Raw genomic sequence first — 19,986 nt, 5'->3', positions numbered from 1 at the left:
CGGCATAGGCGCGCACACCTGTTCTCACCTGGTCCTCAAGGGTGGACCATAAAGGGCTGGGAGGAACTCACAGATAGTGTTCACCTGTTTCCTATGTTTGTCCCAGCGGGTCAGCCACCCCAGGTAGAGGCCGTCCGCCCGCTGCGGTGTGCGTGAGGGTCAGGTCTGCGCGGTACCGTGTTTCACTGCTAAAGGAGAAACAGCTGGGGCGCCATGCTTGCAGTTTGCACCTGCAACACGATGGTTCCTTAATGAAAAGCACACCAGCCCCTGTACGGTCCCCGAGGGAACATTTTGCGGCGTCTTTTTACACAGAGACAAGGTTGACCCAGGAAATTTATGAGACTGACAGACTTTCAAGACCACATCATTGTTTATACTGTTAGCCCCGGGGCTGAAGATACCTATGGCACGATGTCTTTCAACACACCCCACACCCGTACCCTGTCATTCTGGCGCAGTCGTACCCTTCTCTCTGCTGGGCTTGTAAAAGTTAATGATATGTATTTTAAGTGTTCCTCGTGAGGTTGTGAAAACATCCTCTCCCTACATGAAAACAACCAGAATCTAGAGGAATTCAATGGGATTATGAACTTCAAAGTAAACAGGACGGACTCACTGCAGCTTTGTATATCAAGTTAGAGCAACAGCCCTGCAAGCAGTGGGCCTACGTGGGCCAAAGTGTTTGAATTAGCATGGACCGGTGTTAGATTCAATGTTTGCAGGGAGCTCATCCATTTCTCTATTTCAGGGCATTGATTTTTGGAATCCAATAGATGGTCATGCTCCCCAGGCTTTTCCTTCATTACCGTGGTATCAGCCTTGTTTGATATTCATGGAGGAATATTATGAGAAGATAAATCATTTAATCTTAGTTTTCATTGAACCCTGTCATGAGAGAAGCACTCCTCCTATCTTGGTGGTGTTGCCTGAGTGGTTTGATAGAATGATGGATTAGAAACTGGGTTACGAGGGAAGTGAGAAAAAACACTATCGAATGACATCAACTTGATCTACATCAATAAATGCACCAATGAAAACTGCAATTTATATGCGAAAGGGGAAACAACATTTTTATTGTACAGACTTTACATCAAGAGTTGTGATGACAAGAATTGTGATTACAAATGATCTTAGGTGGATTAACTGAAACACTTTCACGTGTTTGCTTCAGTTGTCAATTGAAAGCGGTACAAATTTAATCAAACCCATTAAAGCCCAATTGCATATGTAGTCACATGGTTACAATAGACTCGCTTCATTAGGATATGGGTGTGAAACCGGGAGTAGCCTCACTAGCCAGACTTCCAAGTCAGGCTAACACTCATCTTCTGAAGTCTGGAGTATTTAATGATTGGAAAGTGTGTTGAATGGAGTGCAGGCTGCAAACGCTGCTACTTTGATGCATCGAGAACAACAACGCCCTCAATTTTTTTCGTTTCTCTTAAGAGGAACAAATTAGTCAGCATTAGCCAATTAACTTAGCGTCCATTGCTAGCAGGCTATACTTTTCAAAATGGACATTGTTAAAGTAGTTTTATTTTTCCTGGAATTAAAATTCAGTTGTTGGAACACTTCCCACATGATGACAAGTGCTTTGAGCTGCCTATTATGCTGGTTGGCCGTGTGGTAATCGAGTTACAGGTCTCCACCGCTGCTTAACACACTTCTGCCTCCAACTTCCCCAGGCTTTCCGAACAAGGTGAGAAGAAAGACCGGGCTTCTATATTAAACCGGGAGTGACAGATGCTCTAGTCAACACAATGATTATTGCAAGTAAGCAGTGTTGCATGGAGTTTTTCTTTACAGTTTCATATGTTTTCTCGACTCCATTTGCACCCGCAGTGACAATATCAGGAGTGCAGATAGTGTATTTTCTTTATTCATTGCCCTATTTACATATAAAATATGGGTGTGCAGGAAGATGTGCAAGGAGTGGTTTGTTCTGAGGCAAGGAAGGGTAGAGCAGGGGTTAAGGTGTTACGTTTTGGACATTTTCATCTTTCATCTCAGCGGGGTAATCGGGACAGTGTGAGGTGGCCAGGTGGCCCTGGGGATCAGAGGAGCCACCCCAGTTCAATATTTCATTCTGACGGAGCCTGATGGTGTGAAAGGGGTAAAAAAAAAGGGGGGGAAAATGCGAAGGTAGCACTCATACTCGAGAAAACACAATCTGAGACAGAAGGCAGCAGAGGCAGGTGTGTGTGTGTGTGTGTGTGTGTGTGTGTGCGTGTGCGTGTGAATGAGATATATAGAGAGAAGGTGAAGGAAAACGCAGTCTCCTCATTTGTCAACTTTATTGCATTTTTTTTAAAAAGAAATTAATTACTGCATTTGTAAACCCACGCCGTGTGAAGAAACAAAACTGTGGAATAAATTGCCTTGTTCTCTAGTCATCAACTAAGATGTGGTATCAAACTGTTTGCTCAAGCCCGGTACTGAATGTAATGTCCAACTGAAAAGAACTTAAAAGAATAAGTAGAAATGACACAATTTAATGGGAGATTAGTCTCTGTACGATGAAAAGTGGTCTGTGTATATTTAGGGCGTTCTCTCTCTGCTTCCGCCCTTTATTCTCCCTCTGTCTCTTGCACTCTACATTTCCATTGGACATTTAGTCGTTTGTTGTTATTCAGAGAGACTGATGGTAAGTACATACTTAAAACACATATCATTTCCAACAATCGAAAAACCCTTTTAGAATGAAAAAAAAATTAGTACTACTCACAGAAGCGTGGGACACATTGGTCCTTTGTTTCTGTCTTTTGTGTCGAATATTTTACCAGAAGAAAATTGAGGGGCTCAGTCTTGTCACCCTCATTTGCATAGACACACACTTCAGTTCAGCCTCCATATACGTGGGAAAACATGAGTTATTTTTCATTTTGACATCCTTCAACCCGAAGGAGTTGAGATAAACATGTGTAACGTTTGAAAAGAAACAGACTTTTCCTCAGGGCCTTTTTAGGTTTGAAGTTAACGGTTTGAAGGAGATAAAATTGATCTGCAGTAACTGAGTTATAATCCCATTAGAATATGAAATTGAATGAAGATTTTATGAATTTCATTCTAGGCACAGTCACGCTAGATTTTCCTATCCAGTGATCCACGCAATAACAGAGAAATTCCTTCTCTCCCCTAATTTCCCACTCTCTCTAACCTGCTTTACTACCATTTTATTGCCAAAATTGTGTTTTTTAAGTGTTGCAAACTAATGCAGCACCAAATATATTGGGGGCACTTCCTGTGTCACCTGGCATCAGGTTAGCATCAGGCTAGCTTAGCTGTTCTTCAGAAAGCTTCAGAGCCTTTCTGCTGCCCCATTTACACAGACCCCTGACCGGCTTTTTACAGGGACCGTAACTAGATCTGCCACAGGTAAAATAATATATTGGTATGCCCTACCCCAGATCAGTTTACACAGACAACAGTAACAGTAAATTACCGGGACATGCTTCTGTGGGGCAGACAGAGAGAGCTGGCAGGTGGGCAAGATGCATGCCTAACCTAACCCTAACCCTAACCCTAACCCTAACCCTAACCCTCACCCCTAACCCTAACCCTGACCCTAACCCTTACCTTAACCACTCAAAGTTAATGCCTAATACTGCATAACCACCATACATTTGTTATTGCTATTAATATTAATATTTTGCTATTTTGTATTTTTTTTGTTAATATTTTCCTATATATATATATATACTTTTTTTTTAATGTCCCATGCACCAACCTCACCAAGTCAATTTCCTGTATGTGCAAATAAAATAATTCTGATTCTGATTCTGATTCTGACACACGTTGATATACTACATAGTTGCGTTGCTAACATATATATATTTTTTGTGCGTGTATTTTTTTTACGCACATGGAAACATGGAGATTCCATGTTACAGTAACGTGCAGATGAGCATGTTATGGTGACATACATTTTCAGCTCATGAGGAGAGATCATGTTACTCCCCTTGGCACTCACACCCTTATAAGGAGAGTTACTGTGATCACAGTCATCTTTCTGGTTATAATAACCGGTATGGACCAGATGGCTTGTCACCTTATTCAGTAGGAGACATGCGTACCACTCCAGGGTCAGTGGGATATACATCTGATTTCTATAGGTAGAAACTTATAGAAGACACTATAAGTGTCTCAGTAGCTCATGGCTTGAGACAACAATTAATTAGAATTTGTGTAAATTGGGTCCAAGCAAAAGCAAAGCTCTGCTGGATCTAGGGTGCTGGTGCTTATTTCAGTGTATCTAAGCTTTTGATACTTTGTTACTACTTTTCCTTTAAATAAAGATTACTTATTTTTTCAAGATCAAAGCTGAACGATTTTTCCACCTTCGTTTAATGAACTTGGAGTACAGTAAGCTATGAGCAGCTGTGCTCCTGCCTCCACACTTCCTGCGTACCCCCCTTCAACTTTGTCTCGTGTAATAATAGAACCTGGGGTTTTATTAACACCTGGGTAGCTTGTTGTTTCTCATTATGAGCCATGAGCAGCGCCTGGATTTGACTTGCAGATTTTGGGCGGTAAGAATCTATAGCGTCACGCGGCGTTGGTGATAACCAACTGACTGGGCCGGGCAGCGGAGGTAATTGGGAAACACATAGGAGGGAGGATTACATTTGACAGGTCATTCATCCCACTTTACTTAATGGTAAGTGAGCCTGGCGGGTGTGAATGGAACATTCAGACCTCACTGTGTGGCTTGTGTTGACCAGTCATTCTCTACCCACCCCCCCCATCTCTCTCTCTCCCTCTCCCTTTCTCCCTCTACCCCTCTCTCTCCCTTTCCCTCTCTATCTCTCTCTCTAATGCCGTCACAACACTGCAGTGGTGTATTTCTAAACAGTAAAGGTCTCTTTTACAAGGGAGCTCGACACACACAATGCACAAGCGTGCATTGTACACATAATTACGACGTTATGAAACACAATCAACATCAACAACGATCAACATCCACATTTTTCAAAAAAAGATTGTTGATCAACATTTTTAATTTCCTGTGTGGCACCAGAACAAGCAACTGTAATGTACTCTGAAGATTGTTCCAGCTGTGAGGTGCAGACCCCAAGAACCTCAAGAGTTGAGAACGAGTTTGGTAACTTATGTTCTTACACAGGGAATATGCACTGCGGGAGTATGGGTAAATAATCTATGTCATACTTAATATACGCCGTTTATCTGACGCTTTTATCCAAAGCGACTTACATTGCAGTGAGTGCATACATTTCAGTATATATGGTCCCAGCGGGAATCAAACCCACAACCTAAGCGTTGTCAGCTCCGCAGTCTACCAACTGAGCCACAGAGGACCCCACTTCACAGAGGACCATACTTCATATGGTCATGTTGCTCTTTCATTTGTGTTTCAGCTACCGGTCAATTTAAACAATATAGGCCTCCACGGAATGCTGCCATCATGATGATACTGTAGCAGACCATATAGGCTGAAAGGCCCGACACTCCGGCTGGGATCGAACGAGGAACATCCTGTTTACAAAGAGGGTGCATTAATCCACAGTGTTTACAGTCGACCCACTTAGCAGTGATTGTAGTCCACCGCTCAGACTAAGATTGTTTCTCTGCTTCCTCCTTTTGGGAGAGTGTGCTTCAGTATCTGACGGGTAGTCCCTCATGTGGACACGCCTCTCCTATGGCTTTACATCCGCCCTCTCAGAGCATGCAACTTCAACAAAGAGGGTGCACTGTGTTCGACGTTGTCTGCAGCCAGAGCTGGAACCAGCAGAGAAAGAGCTGTGACCTGCCTGCCAGAGTGAGGAGAGTTTCAGTGTACTCTGACACAGTGAGGAGAGTTTCAGTGTACTCTGACACAGTGAGGAGAGTTTCAGTGTACTCTGACACAGTGCTGGAACCAGCAGAGAAAGAGCTGTGACCTGCCTGACACAGTGAGGAGAGTTTCAGTGTACTCTGACACAGTGAGGAGAGTTTCAGTGTACTCTGACACGGTCCTGACACGGTGCTAACTCACTTAGTAGTGGTCGTAGCACGCTGCTAAGGCTAGGGGGTGTTACAATTGTTTTACAATAAACAGGAATTATGACTTTATCAGAGCGTATTAGGGACGCACTGATTAATTGATTAATCAGGCAGATTAATTAACTAATGTTTCAGTTGACAGCTAATGTCGGGATTTAAATTGGATTTCTATATATATCAGACCAAGGAGTTAAAATCAGAGTGAGTGACATGTACTGTAGCCAAGTAAACAAGAGGGTACCAAGGAAGCTCGGTTCAAGCAATCAGTACCCTTTTGTCTTAATCTATGGTAATAGAAATGGCAATTTGCACCTTTAATTTGGAGGCCATCTTGTCATTGTAAACCTGTCATGTTGTAGCCTGGTACTACCCCACTCATTGTTTAGGCAACACTTTGGGTGTCAAAATATAATTAGAAAATCTCTGAAAAAGACACAAAAAGAACCTCCCATTTCCACACCAGATTTTGATTTAGCTGACGCTTTTATCCAAAGCGACTTACATTGCAGTGAGTGCATACAGTTCAAAAGCATTTTCCAGCCCCAGAGCCATTCACCGGGTCTTGAACCACTAACCCTGTGATGATGGGGCAAGGTACTAACCACAGAGCCACAAAGATTATTCACTCGATTCATCAAATAATAGAATGATGTCCCCGTGAAATATGTTTTAATATAGCCCCTTCTCCAATGTAGTTGTATGTTCAGAATACATGTGCATTATCAAATACTAAGGCCTCATACACAGTCAAAAAGACATGGAGGCCTCATACACAGTCAAAAAGACATGGAGGCCTCATACAAAGTACAATACATGGAGGCCTCATACACAGTACAATACATGGAGGCCTCATACACAGTACAATACATGGAGGCCTCACACACAGTACAATACATGGAGGCCTCATAATACACAGTACAATACATGGAGGCCTCATACCCAGTACAATACATGGAGGCCTCATACACAGTACAATACATGGAGGCCCCTCATACACAGTACAATACATGGAGGCCTCACACACAGTACAATACATGGAGGTATCAAAGAGACAGTGCTCATTGTGTGTTGTTTACTGGGGTTTATTCCGGTTTCACAGTGAATCACGCCCACACTCTCCGCCATCGCAGCTCATCACTGTCTTGTCTCGTCACATTATCCACCGCCACGAGTTGAACCAGTCTCGCGGCCGACGCACTGAACTTTCAGACAGACAGGCTGCTGTCGACTGTCAGATAGTATCCATTAAATGGCCCTGCTTATTCCCCCTTCCCTTCCCTTCCCTTCGTTGCGTGGCGTGGTGTGGCGACGGCTCCCAGACAGAAACACATCACCGTGAATCACAAAGAGGACAGATGAATGAGAGGAGGCACCTTCTGATGGAGAGAATAAGGGAAAACTAAACTGTTGGCTGAATGGGCTGCACTTCTGCAGACTTTGAGAACGGGGCATGTGACTAAGCATAACGACGCTGTCGGGTGTGGGGGAACATCTCAATTGAAGTGCTCCCAGCGGGAGGGTCTGTGTGGGGTATCAGGCCCAGTGGGTGGCTGATAGAAGAACCACATGGGGAGTAATGTGTTACTGGCGATGCGGCTGTGCTGTCTTCATCTGAGGGCTCGGGGGAGTCTGTCACAAGCAGATTTAAACAGTAGATGAAAAAAGTGATTTCTGTGAAAGATCTATAGAGGGATGATAGATTAGGGGGCAATTGCCAGACTGAATTGTTGGAAATTGAAATGCCATGCCAAGAGGTACAATGAAATGTTGTTTCTCTGCAGAAATCTTTGATTCATTTTGAATCATCTATATCCATGGACGATTTATTTTGCCATGGGTAAATAGTGTGAAGTACTCCCCTGGTAACGCTGTGTGTGTTTTCGTCCCATTCTTCGTTCACATGCGGCGTTTGGGCACATGTCTGGATGAAATAATGTTCTCTCAGACTCCAGCCCGATGCGTGTTTTAAGCAAGAAGTCATCCTTCTCATGGCCCAGATGTTTTTCACTCTCACTCTCATAGGTTTCCAATACTCCTCAGCCCCAAGTTTCCCAGCAGGCCATGGCATGTCCGTACTGTAGCTTTCACTGCCAGGGGATCCATGCCAGCTTCATGTGTCATCTTCTCTCCCAAACTTGGGTGAGATTTATAATGGAAGAAGGTTGCATAACCTCTTTTCTTTCTTCAGTTTGGCAACGGCGTAGCATGACTACTCATTGACATGTGCCAATGTTATACATTCTGCAATTCCACTTTGGCACCTTCATTCCAAATGGTTCTGTTGAGGGACATCCTGAACAGAATTGAGTGTGGAGAATAGATGGAATGAGATGTATACCTGTATTTGACTTGTTCTATAGATATACTGATACTTGTTCTGTAGACATACTGATATAAATGAAATAAAACACACGACAGTTTCTGTATCTTCCCCTCTCCAACTGTATCAGTGAGCCTTTTCCTATGGAGAAGATTGCTTTGTTCATTGTTTTCAGCTCCGTCATCCGACAGACGAGGGTACATACCAAACAGAGAGCGGGAAGCAACACAGGATAAGGAAGAAAAGGAAGAAAAGGAAGAAAAGGAAGAAAAGGAAGAAAAAGAGAGGGTCATATCACATCATACCAGCACATACCAGACTTTGATTTACACACGCTTTTGTCAGGGATAAAGCACGACTTGCTTAATTGAGAATTGGCATCGATCGATTTTGTGGCTATTGAACTTGATTTAAACAATGCCATTTCATTTAAGTGTGTCCACTGGCAACAAAAAAAGCAACCTAGTGTTCGATATTTCTTTATCTGGATGGCTGCTGTGGCTAATGTTCAGTGTCTAACTTCCAAGGGAGGTCTGAGCAGAGCCTTTTCTCCTAACACCACACAGAGGAATGAAAGGCGGTTGATTTAGAGGTCTGCTTTAGTACTGTATCTTAATTAGCTGTTCCTCTCCTCTCTCTCCTCTCACAGATGGACCCTGTGCAGAAAGCTGTTATGCATCACACCTTTGGAGTCCCCCCCTCCACCAGGAGAAAACACGTCTCGTGCAGTGTGTGCCAACTGAGATTCAACTCACAGGTGAGTGGGTTTCACAACATGACCAAATGACACGTGATGGTGACCCTGAAAAAATTATTAATAGAAAAAAAATTGCGTTTGAGGGCAGTATTGAGTGCGCTGGCCTCGACATAAACCACTTCTTGAAAATTCAACCTGTTTAGCCTGTTGAAGGTTGATGAAGTCACACTTACAAGGAAATAAAAGCAGTGTGTTTGTGAAGTTCTCATGAAATGTTGGACATAATGGTCTCATGAATCTTTAAAAGCATATTCCATTTCTTATAAAACGGGACAAATTGCATCCTTATGTAAGATGCTATGCCAGTTCTGAGAGAGTGCATGGAGTAATTTGCCACATATGAGGATGTGTCTTGAATGATAAATGTACAGCAACTTACTTGATTAGGAATTGAGGGCAATTTGCTTGTGAAAGCTAGAAGTTAAAGAAAAAAACATTTTAAACAAAACATTTGACAAATTGATGCTACATGCAAAATGTGAACAGCAATATCCGGTAATACATTATAAGAGTACATTGCTGATTCATTAGACTAGCATTAATAACACACATACATGCAAACATACAATACAAAATAGACAGGTTTGATATACAACTGACAGACTTCATAGACTTGCGAATGCAGTTAAATTTCCATCCATTCTAATTTCCATACCCTTTTAAACGCAATCTAACAAAACGTAACTTGTTTAATATTCTTAAATCGGAGGGAGCTAATTCAAGTAGTATTATGAAAGGGTATTTTCACACTCCCTTCAATAAGGACGCTATCTATTCATTCAGTACCCCAATGTGCTTGTGATTACTCAAAGCGAGGTTATTATTTCTTAAGTGTTGAGGTCTATCTCTGGATAATCATTCTCCATCTCAGCCATCAATCACAACTCGGTGGCAAACGGATCGAGATGGTGTTTACCTATCGGATTTCTGCAGCCCTGAGATAGGGAGGAGGAAACGGCAAGCCTGGGACGCTTTCACATTCAGATCACAAGGCCGGGTAAAGTATGCATTCATCAGAAATAGTTTAGCATCACTGCAGACTGACAATACGGGTTCAAATTGGATGGAGGAATTTCAGAGTCTTGGAAGAGGGTTCGTATGCAGAAGAGGGTGGTGGTATTCATCGCTGTAGCACTAGTGGAGTGCGTAGATCATAGAACCACGACTCTAGTGAGTTTAGTTTCAGTTTGGGCGCAAATAGTCAATTACAATGTCACAGTAATTTCATGTAGCAACTTCCCACGAAGGACTATACTGAACAGTGGATCAAACGTTAGCATCCTTGTACAAAAAGAAAATAAATCAAACATGGTATTACAAATAAGAGCAGAACATTTGAAATCTCACTGGTACTTAGCAATTATTAGCTATTATACATGACTGTATTTAAGTATTTTCATAGTGTATAATGGGGATACCCACTCCCTTGTCTTCTGTGTTGTGGAAACAGTGTGTCAACAATCACTGAAGACCTACAGTAGCTCAACTTGTTCAGCTAGTAACTCCTCTACATCATCAAGGTTACGGTTACGGTTAGGGTTAGGGTTAGGGTTAGGGTTAAGGTTAGGGTTACGGTTAGGGTTAGGGTTAAGGTTAGGGTTACGGTTAGGGTTAAGGTTAGGGTTAGGGTTTCGGCCTTTCGTGGGTAACTGCTCTTTTTTGCTTTTTAATTAATTGACCACACCTCCAGCTTTGAAAGGGAGGTAAAATAAGGGTGGCAGCTATTTGATTGGTGGCCCGTGAAAGAGAAGTCACATGACACTTCAACTCACCACTACCTCATCAGTCTTAAACAAAAAGGGAAGCAGCACCTACAATCTCACAGCCGCTCTTGTCACCTGATCCCTGGCTGTGGACACAACATGGCGAATCAAGTATCTGCTCTTTGTCTTCAACTTGTTGTTCTGGAACATCGTTCTCAGAATGTCCAGACACATTCTCGGAATGTCCAGACACCTCAAAGTGAACCAGGATGTAAAGATGACAGATACACAAATCCCTGCACTAAAGCTGCTCGTATGTGTTGGAACTGCCATCATGGTGTTCGGGTTCCTTGGCCGCTGTGGAGCTCTCCGGGAGAACCGGTGCACGCTGACCATGTTCTTCCTCGGCCTGCTCGGTATCTTCTTGCTCCTGTGTGCCGTGGGAGCCGTTTTCAAAACAAAGGTGTCTGAGGAATTGGTGAAGGTCGATTTTGAGAAGCTTCTGCCACTGAGCGAAGCGCCCCGCTAACGTGAGAGAATCTTTCCAGACCCCGGAGGAGCAGCATAAGTGCTGCAGGTTCTTCAATGGCTCTCAAGACCGGGTCAAACGGCTCATCCGGTCCTAGCTCCTGTGACTGCAAAGACGTTTCCCAGGCCTGCCAAGTCCTGGACACTGGATGCAGCGTCTACACGATGTCTTGTACGACACATGCGCTGGGCTTATTGATGGAGTGTCATCGACTTTGCTGGGGACTACGGTCACTTTTACAACCTTGATGATCTTTGGAAAGGCTTTCTCCATTCTGTCAGATTGGGCAGGGGAACCCAATTCTGTCAGATTGGGCAGGGGAACCCCAGTGTGGTCTAACTGCAGCCTTACACAATACACTTGGAGGTTACACTAGCACTGTACAATCAACGTTTAATTGGTACATGGCGTGCTCTGTGCTCTGTGCTCAGGGAGTTGAATTAGGCTCGTTGTTATTCTAGGTTTTTTTTGTAACTTTTTGTGCACAGTACAAAAATCTTGGTTAAAGAGATGCCACAGGATTATTTGTATAATTTCAGCCTAGAGTTCTTAAAGTAGCAGTAATGGCCCAAAACTATCTCTTAAAACGTGTACATTTTGTCAATTCTGCTGCAACAGTATCTACGTAACACTATATAATTGTATATTGATAAAGCTGTTTATGATTTTGCCCGTGTTTGTGAGCTTGAAGGTTTCAATAAAAAAAATATTTTCCATTAAATCGTAACTGTTTCATGTTTCGTGTTTATGTTTTTTTTTTTCCAGCATTCTACTCTGGCAGTCTTACTCTGGAAATTGTTGTTGCTGCACAACCATGTTTTTCAAAGCTTTTGAATGGGCTGTATACAATTATATATATATATATTATTGTATACAGCATATATATATACCGTATAGTAACACATATATAATATATGCCATTTAGCTGACACTTTTATCCAAAGCGATTTACATTGCAATGAGTGCATACATTTTTCAGTATATATATGCGGTATGTATGCTGTATATACGGTGGTATGCTGGGGGGGCAGCATCAAGGAAGTTGACACCAAGAGGCTGTCGGTGTCACCCTGGACATTGTGGAGGAGGTGGCCAGTAGGAGGATGAGGACCAAACTCCTGGCCATCATGGACAATCCCTCCCATCCCCTACATGACACTGTGGCAGAGCAGAGAAGCTCCTTTAGCAACAGATTACTACAACCATGCTGCACTAAGGAGCGCTATAGGAGATCTTTTCTGCCTGCCGCAATAAGACACACAATAAGACATACAACTCCTCCTCCGGCTGGCTCGATCGGGGTGATCAGAGTCAGGCTGGGGGATGTTAAATCATACTGGACTGTTCCGACTCTATATAGTGTTTCAGATGTCTATTTTATTCTATTATTCTATTGTCACTTTATGTTGGTGGTTTGGTTGCTTGTGATGTGAACTGCTGTAACGCCTTAATTTCCCCCTCGGCGATCAATAAAGTACCTATCTATCTATATGGTCTCAGCCGGAACAAATGGATAGTTGTATTAACATTAGGGCTGTACAAATCGATCTTCCTTCTTCTACAAAGAAAAACATGTAATTGTAGCTCTTGTTGTGATATTTCAATTGCTCACAATGCTTTAGTTGACAACCAGTGTTTGAATAGAATTATTCAGGCTTCTATACATCAGACCAAGGACAAGGCTAGAGTGAGTGATGTGCAGCCATGTAAACAAGTGTTGTACCAGGGAAGCTTGGTTCAAGCAATTAGCACCCTTTGTCTTCAGCTGGGAGTTGTAGTCATCATGGTAGTTCACACCTTTGATTTGGAGGCCATCATTCATTGTAAACTTGTAACGTAGCCTACCCTATTACTACCCTATTACTACCCTATTACTCCCCCATTCATTGTTTAGATGCCACTTTGGGTTCCTTGTCTAGAAAAAACTCACCCAAATTGCTAGGTGAAAAACAAAGCATTAGTACTGCATACTGGAGTAATTTGGCGTTTTATTTAAAACGTAATTAACCTTTATTAGGGGAGAAGTGACATGCTGTATTCTTTGATTTAACAGTGAATGTGCACAGATTACAGTTCTTTTCGACTGCTAACACCATCTGTATGAAACTAAAGTTCATATGCCCACAGCAATAACACACATGAGCACAACAGTAATATTTTCAGCTAAACAGTTAGTAATTTCTCATTGCTTTCATACAAAATGCAAATGTTAAATACATTTTTGCAAAACAGTTAACACAACAAATTATTTCCTTACGCCATATATATATATATATTTCTCCCATTATTGTGAATCTCTACTCCATATATTGTAACTCTCATCACTAACAACAAACAATTAGTCTGTAATCACAACTGAAACAGGTAATCAGTAACGTCACATATGGCCTGTCAAACTGATTAGTGTAAATGTTTTTGTGTTCTACAGTAATGCTATTTTTGTTGTTGTAACTACTCATAAGATAACAATGAATACTGTTTTGATGCACTGATTTGCTTTTTGTGACATGTATTCTTATTATTCATAAGTTTTGAGAGTTATAGTGCATTTTGCAAAATAAATGTGCTGTTTTGGCAAACGTCTTTGCTCTTTAGGGGAAGGGTTAACTGTTTTGAAAAGTTGAACAATGTTTCAAGAAATATGCAATTGAGAAAAACTGTAAGCGTATAACCCAGTAAACACATTATTATTATTATTATTATTATTTTTTTTTTTATAAAAAAGTGAATTTCATCACTTTTTGCTCAGTGAGTAAGAAAACCTGTCTTGCTTGCCTTGTATGCTATTAGTCAATGCTGAATGGTATCACCCGTCAAGAAATGACGCCATCCCTGTTTATGGAAAATTTGCTCACACATTGCATGAAATACTGTGAGCAATAAACAGGGTCAGAAAGCCAGATTTTACCTGCCCCCACCCACTGGCATTCCTTTACTTCTATTCAGCTTCCTACAGCCATTTGTCAAAGAAAAAGGTGTTAAAACATGAATATGTTGTGTTTTACCTTATCAGTCTTGCACAATAAAGACATTATGTAGGGAAACCAAAGCATTGAGCCCTGTTGACAGATGGTTTGTGTTCAGGGTGACCTAATGCTTGGCTACAGTGCCACTGTATATTGCATTCACCATCTATCCAAAAGAGGGGAAACTATTTAATTTTCTATATGATGATAACTGACTACTGACTGACTCACTGACTCACTGACTGACTCACTGACTGACTCACTGACTGACTCACTGACTCACTGACTGACTCACTGACTGACTCACTGACTGACTGACTCACTGACTGACTCACTGACTCACTGACTGACTCACTGACTGACTTTTAAGTCAGACCGATTGACAGGATCATTTGACAATTCTCACTTACAGACCATCCTTAAGACTAATGACTTCCTTTGCCAGCCTTAATCAGGGTTCTGTCAATTCTAAAGTATCGTCAAGCCAATTCTTCCACATCATTGCTTTAATGAAAGATTAATTACGGTCTTGATTACACTAAACACCCATCCATCACTTGTGTCTCCTGGCGTAAGCCAGTAGATGGCTGGATACTTGGTGCGTGAGGCTTGGATGGAGAGGGGGCGTTCTTCCCTTTTGCTTGGTCATCCTCTGCTGAGGAGGAGGAGTTTAAACGTGTTATTGTCATGTGCACTGGGATACAGGGCAGTGTATTACAGTACAATTACATAACCTGCAGGTTCTCCTTTTTCTCGAAAACACAATAGAACAAAGTAGTCGCACGGGAACACAGTAGTAGCATAGAATACCGTATAGTAACACATGCAATACACTGTAATACACTGTAATACAATAGCAGCTGTACACAATAATACAATAGCAGCAGTGACTGTACACAATAATACAATAGCAGCAGTGACTCTCTTACACAATAATAGAATAGCAGCAGTGACTCTCTACACAATAATAGAATAGCAGCAGTGACTCTCTACACAATAATAGAATAGCAGCAGTGACTCTATACACTGTAATACAAAGGCAGCAGTGACTCTCTTACACAATAATAGAATAGCAGCAGCATATTTCAACACTGTATGGTAATTGTCCTCAGAATAAATATGGGTTCTGTTACATCACATTAAGTGTGAAATGGAAAAAGTGTTCTTTGCCACAACAATAGTTTGTTTTTGTTTTTGTCTCAGTGGCTTAATTCAACTCCCCCCCCCCTACAGCCAATATACAGGTGCTTACAATGGCCTTCAGGAGATGTGGCTGGCACACTTATTTATTCCGAGAGGCAATTGCATTCCTCCTGATACCTTCCTGCCACGGGCAAAGTCAGCCAGGAAGTGTGTGGAGGTAAACAAGGACGGCTGAAAGTCTTTGCATATGGCCCAGTCCAATGCATGTGAATAAATCCGTTGTGAAGGTGAATCCTGATGACTCTACGTGTCTGGACTCTAAACTCAAATAGCCACATAAAGGAAACATCAGAGAATCACCTGTCACAGGGACCTAGATACTATATTGGGATATGAGAAGAAAAACAAAACTGTACACCTGGTGTCAAGGCGAAGATACGTAGGTTAACGTAGTTAACTGTGTGTGTTACAGCCGCTGACACAGACCTCGTCTTTGTTATAATGTCATGAGTGCACCTCTGATGTTGAGCCCTTTTAAGGTCATGTTAGGGCTCTGTAGCACTATAAATGGCAATGCCGTTTTGTTTATTGTAATTGCTAATTGTGATTACAGTCTATTTCACTATACACTATACACCTGGTTTAGCTTGTCCTGGTCTAATTTGAGCCTGCTATTTGTCCTCTCCACAGAGCCAAGCCCTGGCCCACTACAAAGGCACCAAGCACGCCAAGAAGCTGAAGGCTCTGGACACTCCCAAATGTAAGCTCAAAGGCTCAGGGGTCACCAAGGAAACCACCAACCAGGAGATCCCCAAGAGCATCAACACTTCGCTAATCTCCAACAGCACCGACAGGAAAGGTTGGTCATTTTCCACCAGTTCAAACTCCACGGGTCTACTGTTGTCATTGTTGTTGTCACTGTTTCCTTAGCTATAATCCATTTTGTTTACTTTGGAAAAGTTACGGTTGGCTAGCAAACTATTACATAACTATGGTATTATATCCTGGATACTTCAGTACTATTTCTATCTGTTCATAATAGCCTCATGTGAGAATAATCTGTGAGCTTGAGGAACTAGATGTGGTTGATGATGTGAGTTTATTACTGTTTACTCAATAAGACAGGCACCAGAACCAGATAAGCTTGACTGGCTTATCTATCCTTTTGTCAACATTAGTCAGTGAATGACAGCAGGAGACAAATTCGTACGACCAGGACCTGGAGGGCTAGGCCCCTCTCTGTGAAATCTTTCCTTCAAGTATTTCTGTAGCCACCTTTAATTACCACATAAAAACCGCACCAATGAAACCCTTCCCTTCAGCCCGTAGAATCTTAGAAGTTTTAGAGGGAATTGCAAACATATTGGACGGTTCCAAAAGTCCATGTGTAAGCGCTTTTAAACCAGGAACACATTTCTGGAGCGCATACCAGCATCCATAACTCAGTTTAGTTCCCAGGATACCTCGTAGCACCTGGTCACAGACTGCGTTGTGAACAATCTGGTTTCGTGCGCTCACACCGTTGTCCAATTAACACAGAGGTTTCAGCGTATTTTTGGATGGCGCTAAATAATTTTCTATCACTTCACAGACACATGTCCCCCAAATTCCATTCGGCCCTGACAGTGGAATATACAAGGTGCTATAGCTGTTGGTCTGTGCAAGGTTTCCACTGAGTTCACTCATCGAACTTACCCCAGAGAGCCAACCGACGCATCAATATGTGGAAAATATTCCTCACAAACGTTTTCAGAGAAAGAGAGGCTGTGAAGACCCAAAAGGCAGATCTTCAATACAGACCGCAATATAGGGAAAGAAACAAATACTCATATCACGACCACGCTCCTCCGCCATCTTTCTATCATGTGTCCAGAACGTGGGAGCGTCCGTTTGTCACAAGTGGCATTGGGTAATGAATATTAATGTGCTTAGATGTCAGTTGAATTAATTGGCAAGGCGGGTAAATGCTGCATTATCTGCGAGGCTGAAGTATTTGGCGGTATATCAGTGCCAGCAAGCTCCTCTAATGAAAAGCAGAGGTCATGGAAGAGTAATGACTACACACAGCAGATATGAGCAACAAGGGAGAAACACTGAAACCTCTTTTTTATAGAGTGGACTCTCAATGTGTTTGTTTTGTTCTGAGGCCAAAGGGCTATTATATTTCCGAAGTTCAAGTATGCCCTTACTGTAGCTCTTGTGCTGGTAGGATAGAAGGTGTATTTAAGTGTGAGTGTGTGTGTGTGTGTGTGTGTGTGTGTGTGTGTGTGTGCGTGTGCGTGTGCGTGCGTGTGTGATTGCATTACTAGGGAGGACATGTGTATGTATGAGTGTGTGTTTGTGTTCGTGTTTTTTTACTAACATGTGTGTTCCCTGACATGGACAGCAGGCCGCAGTGAGATTGTGTCCAGTAGTGTGTGTGTGTGTGTGTGTGTGTGTGTGTGTGTGTGTGTGTGTGTGTGTGTGTGTGTGTGTGTCTGTTGTGTCCAGTAGATAAGCTGATGACTCAGCAACCGCCTGTCAAACTTGCGTGTGTGTGTACGATGTGTGTCTTTGTGTGTGTGTGTAGGCCAGAGCAAAAAAGAGAGAGAGTGAGAGAGAGAAAGAAAGAGAGAAAGAGAGAGAGAGAGAGGCAAAGAGAGAGAGAAAGAGAGAGAGAGAGAGAGAGAGAGAGAGAGAGAGGGGCAGAGAGAGAGAGAGAGGGGCAGAGAGAGAAAGAGAGAGAGGGGCAGAGAGAGAGAGAGAGAGAAAGAGAGAGAGAGGGGCACATAGCGCAGTCCTCCATCTCTCAGTTCCAGTCCAGTGCTTGAGGAAATGTAGCCTGATATTAGCTATTAAAGAGCAGATTGTCAGGGGAGCCATGCCAGCCCTGACAGCAGCTGTACAATGGTACGGCACAGGAGGCAGGGGGCTAGCTTAGGCCTGTTCAGCCATCTCCAGCACCCCAGTTCCCTCGTCATGTCTCCCTTCAATGACAGGAATTCAAAATCTCCCCCAAACTGTTCTCTACTAATCTGCACTGGGTTGGAAAAAGCCCTTACGCACAGACATCAAACAGCGGTAGCAAAGCTGATGACTTTGCGAATTAAAATTTACCGGCTTTTCACCTGCGCGGTTGAAATGTTTTCATTTGTGAGAAAGTTGCCAAAGCTTCAGAAAACTTTTCAACAGTTTGGAGGATTTGGACTCGCTGGATGAAGTGGGGACAAATTAATTAGGCTACTTAAAATATATGTTTCCTGCTGTGACATGGCTCATATGGATATGGTTAATTATGGATAATTTCCCCTTTTACCGAAAATGATAATCACAACCATTTATGTGCTCTGCTCCGTCAAAGCAGTGTTTTCACCTTCATCAACACTGCCTCTGTTGTTGCCCTTTTCTTACTCACATGAAAAAAAATCGCAAATGAGGGAAAGGAATGCTCCTGAACTGACGCATGGTCACGTCTAATGGGGTCCAATCATTTTAATTAAAGAGCTTAATCCGGCATCATTGAGAAAGGTAATCAGATCTCCGGGGAGCCCTGTGATTGCCTGAAAGCCTAACTGTAGTGGAAGGGTTTCAGAGAAGCATTTCTGCTCTATCGCCAAAGGAAATCTCAGGGGAGTGCCGAGAGCTATAGAGGTATTGAAACAGGCAAAGAAAAGGGCAGCTAGCCCTCTAAGAGGGTCTTGATACCAGTCTCTTTTTCCCCGCTATAATTCCCTCACTCTTTGTGTCAATTGCTGCACCCACCCTCCCTCTCTTTCTCTATTTAATTGTGTCCTGCCTCGCTCACTCTTTTGACTTTATCTTCTCTCTTTCCTCTCCCCTTCTCGGGTCCCTCCCTTCCCTCTTTCCTCTTTCACGTACTGTACCTTTCACCTTCTCTTTTTTCATTCTCCCAGTGTTACTCCCTCTCCACGCTCTCTTTCACTTTCTTATCTCTCATTCCTTCGCCTTGCCCCCTTTTCCTCCCTTTCCCTCTTTCACATTACCTCCTCTCTCTCTCTCTCCCTTTCTCTCTCTCCCTTTCTCTCTCTCTCTCCCTTTCTCTCTCTCTCTCTCTATCTCTCTCTCTCTCTCTCGCTCTCTCTATCTCTCTCTCTCTCTCTCTCTCTCTCTCTCTCTCTCTCTCTCTCGCTCTCTCTCTCTCTCTCTCTCTCCCCGCTGCTGTCAGCCCCCACCCACACAAACTTTAGATTGATCACAGTCATTACCTCCATTAATGAGAGGGGATTGAGTTCTTAACTGGGCCTCCCAGAGCCAGCTAGGTCACTGTGAGTGGGGATATGGATTCCTGGAGGCTTCCCAAAGTAGAGGGCGTTGTAGGCCAGCCAAAGTACACTTTAATCACCTGGTTTCAAAGGCAAATGGCTCTTTAATGGCATTTATGGAAGACTAATGCAGAGAAATGCAAGGATGGCCTTTTGGCCAGGTCTGTCCACACACACACACACGACTGTTTGTATGTATCCAGTGGAGTGTCTGAACCTTGAGTCTTGATCAGTCACCATCACTAGGTTTGATGCAACCAGTTCCAAATTATTGGCCTGATTGGCCTGTGTCCTAGCAGTCTA

General features: G+C 42.8%; 1 protein-coding gene across 1 annotated transcript in view; it reads left to right on the top strand.

Annotated features, from left to right (window-relative positions):
• Positions 1–19,986, top strand: part of znf385d (zinc finger protein 385D) — a 36,384-nt gene that overhangs the window by 10,604 nt on the left and 5,794 nt on the right. Inside the window, exons 3-4 of the mRNA XM_083678380.1 lie at positions 8,973–9,080; positions 16,112–16,280. Coding sequence (XP_083534506.1) covers positions 8,973–9,080; positions 16,112–16,280 — 277 coding nt within the window. The remainder of the gene's footprint in view (positions 1–8,972; positions 9,081–16,111; positions 16,281–19,986) is intronic.

The sequence above is a fragment of the Argentina silus genome (genome assembly GCF_951799395.1).
Source record: "Argentina silus genome assembly, chromosome: 10".
Taxonomy (NCBI): domain Eukaryota; kingdom Metazoa; phylum Chordata; class Actinopteri; order Argentiniformes; family Argentinidae; genus Argentina; species Argentina silus.
This window is presented reverse-complemented; position numbering and strand designations above follow the sequence as displayed.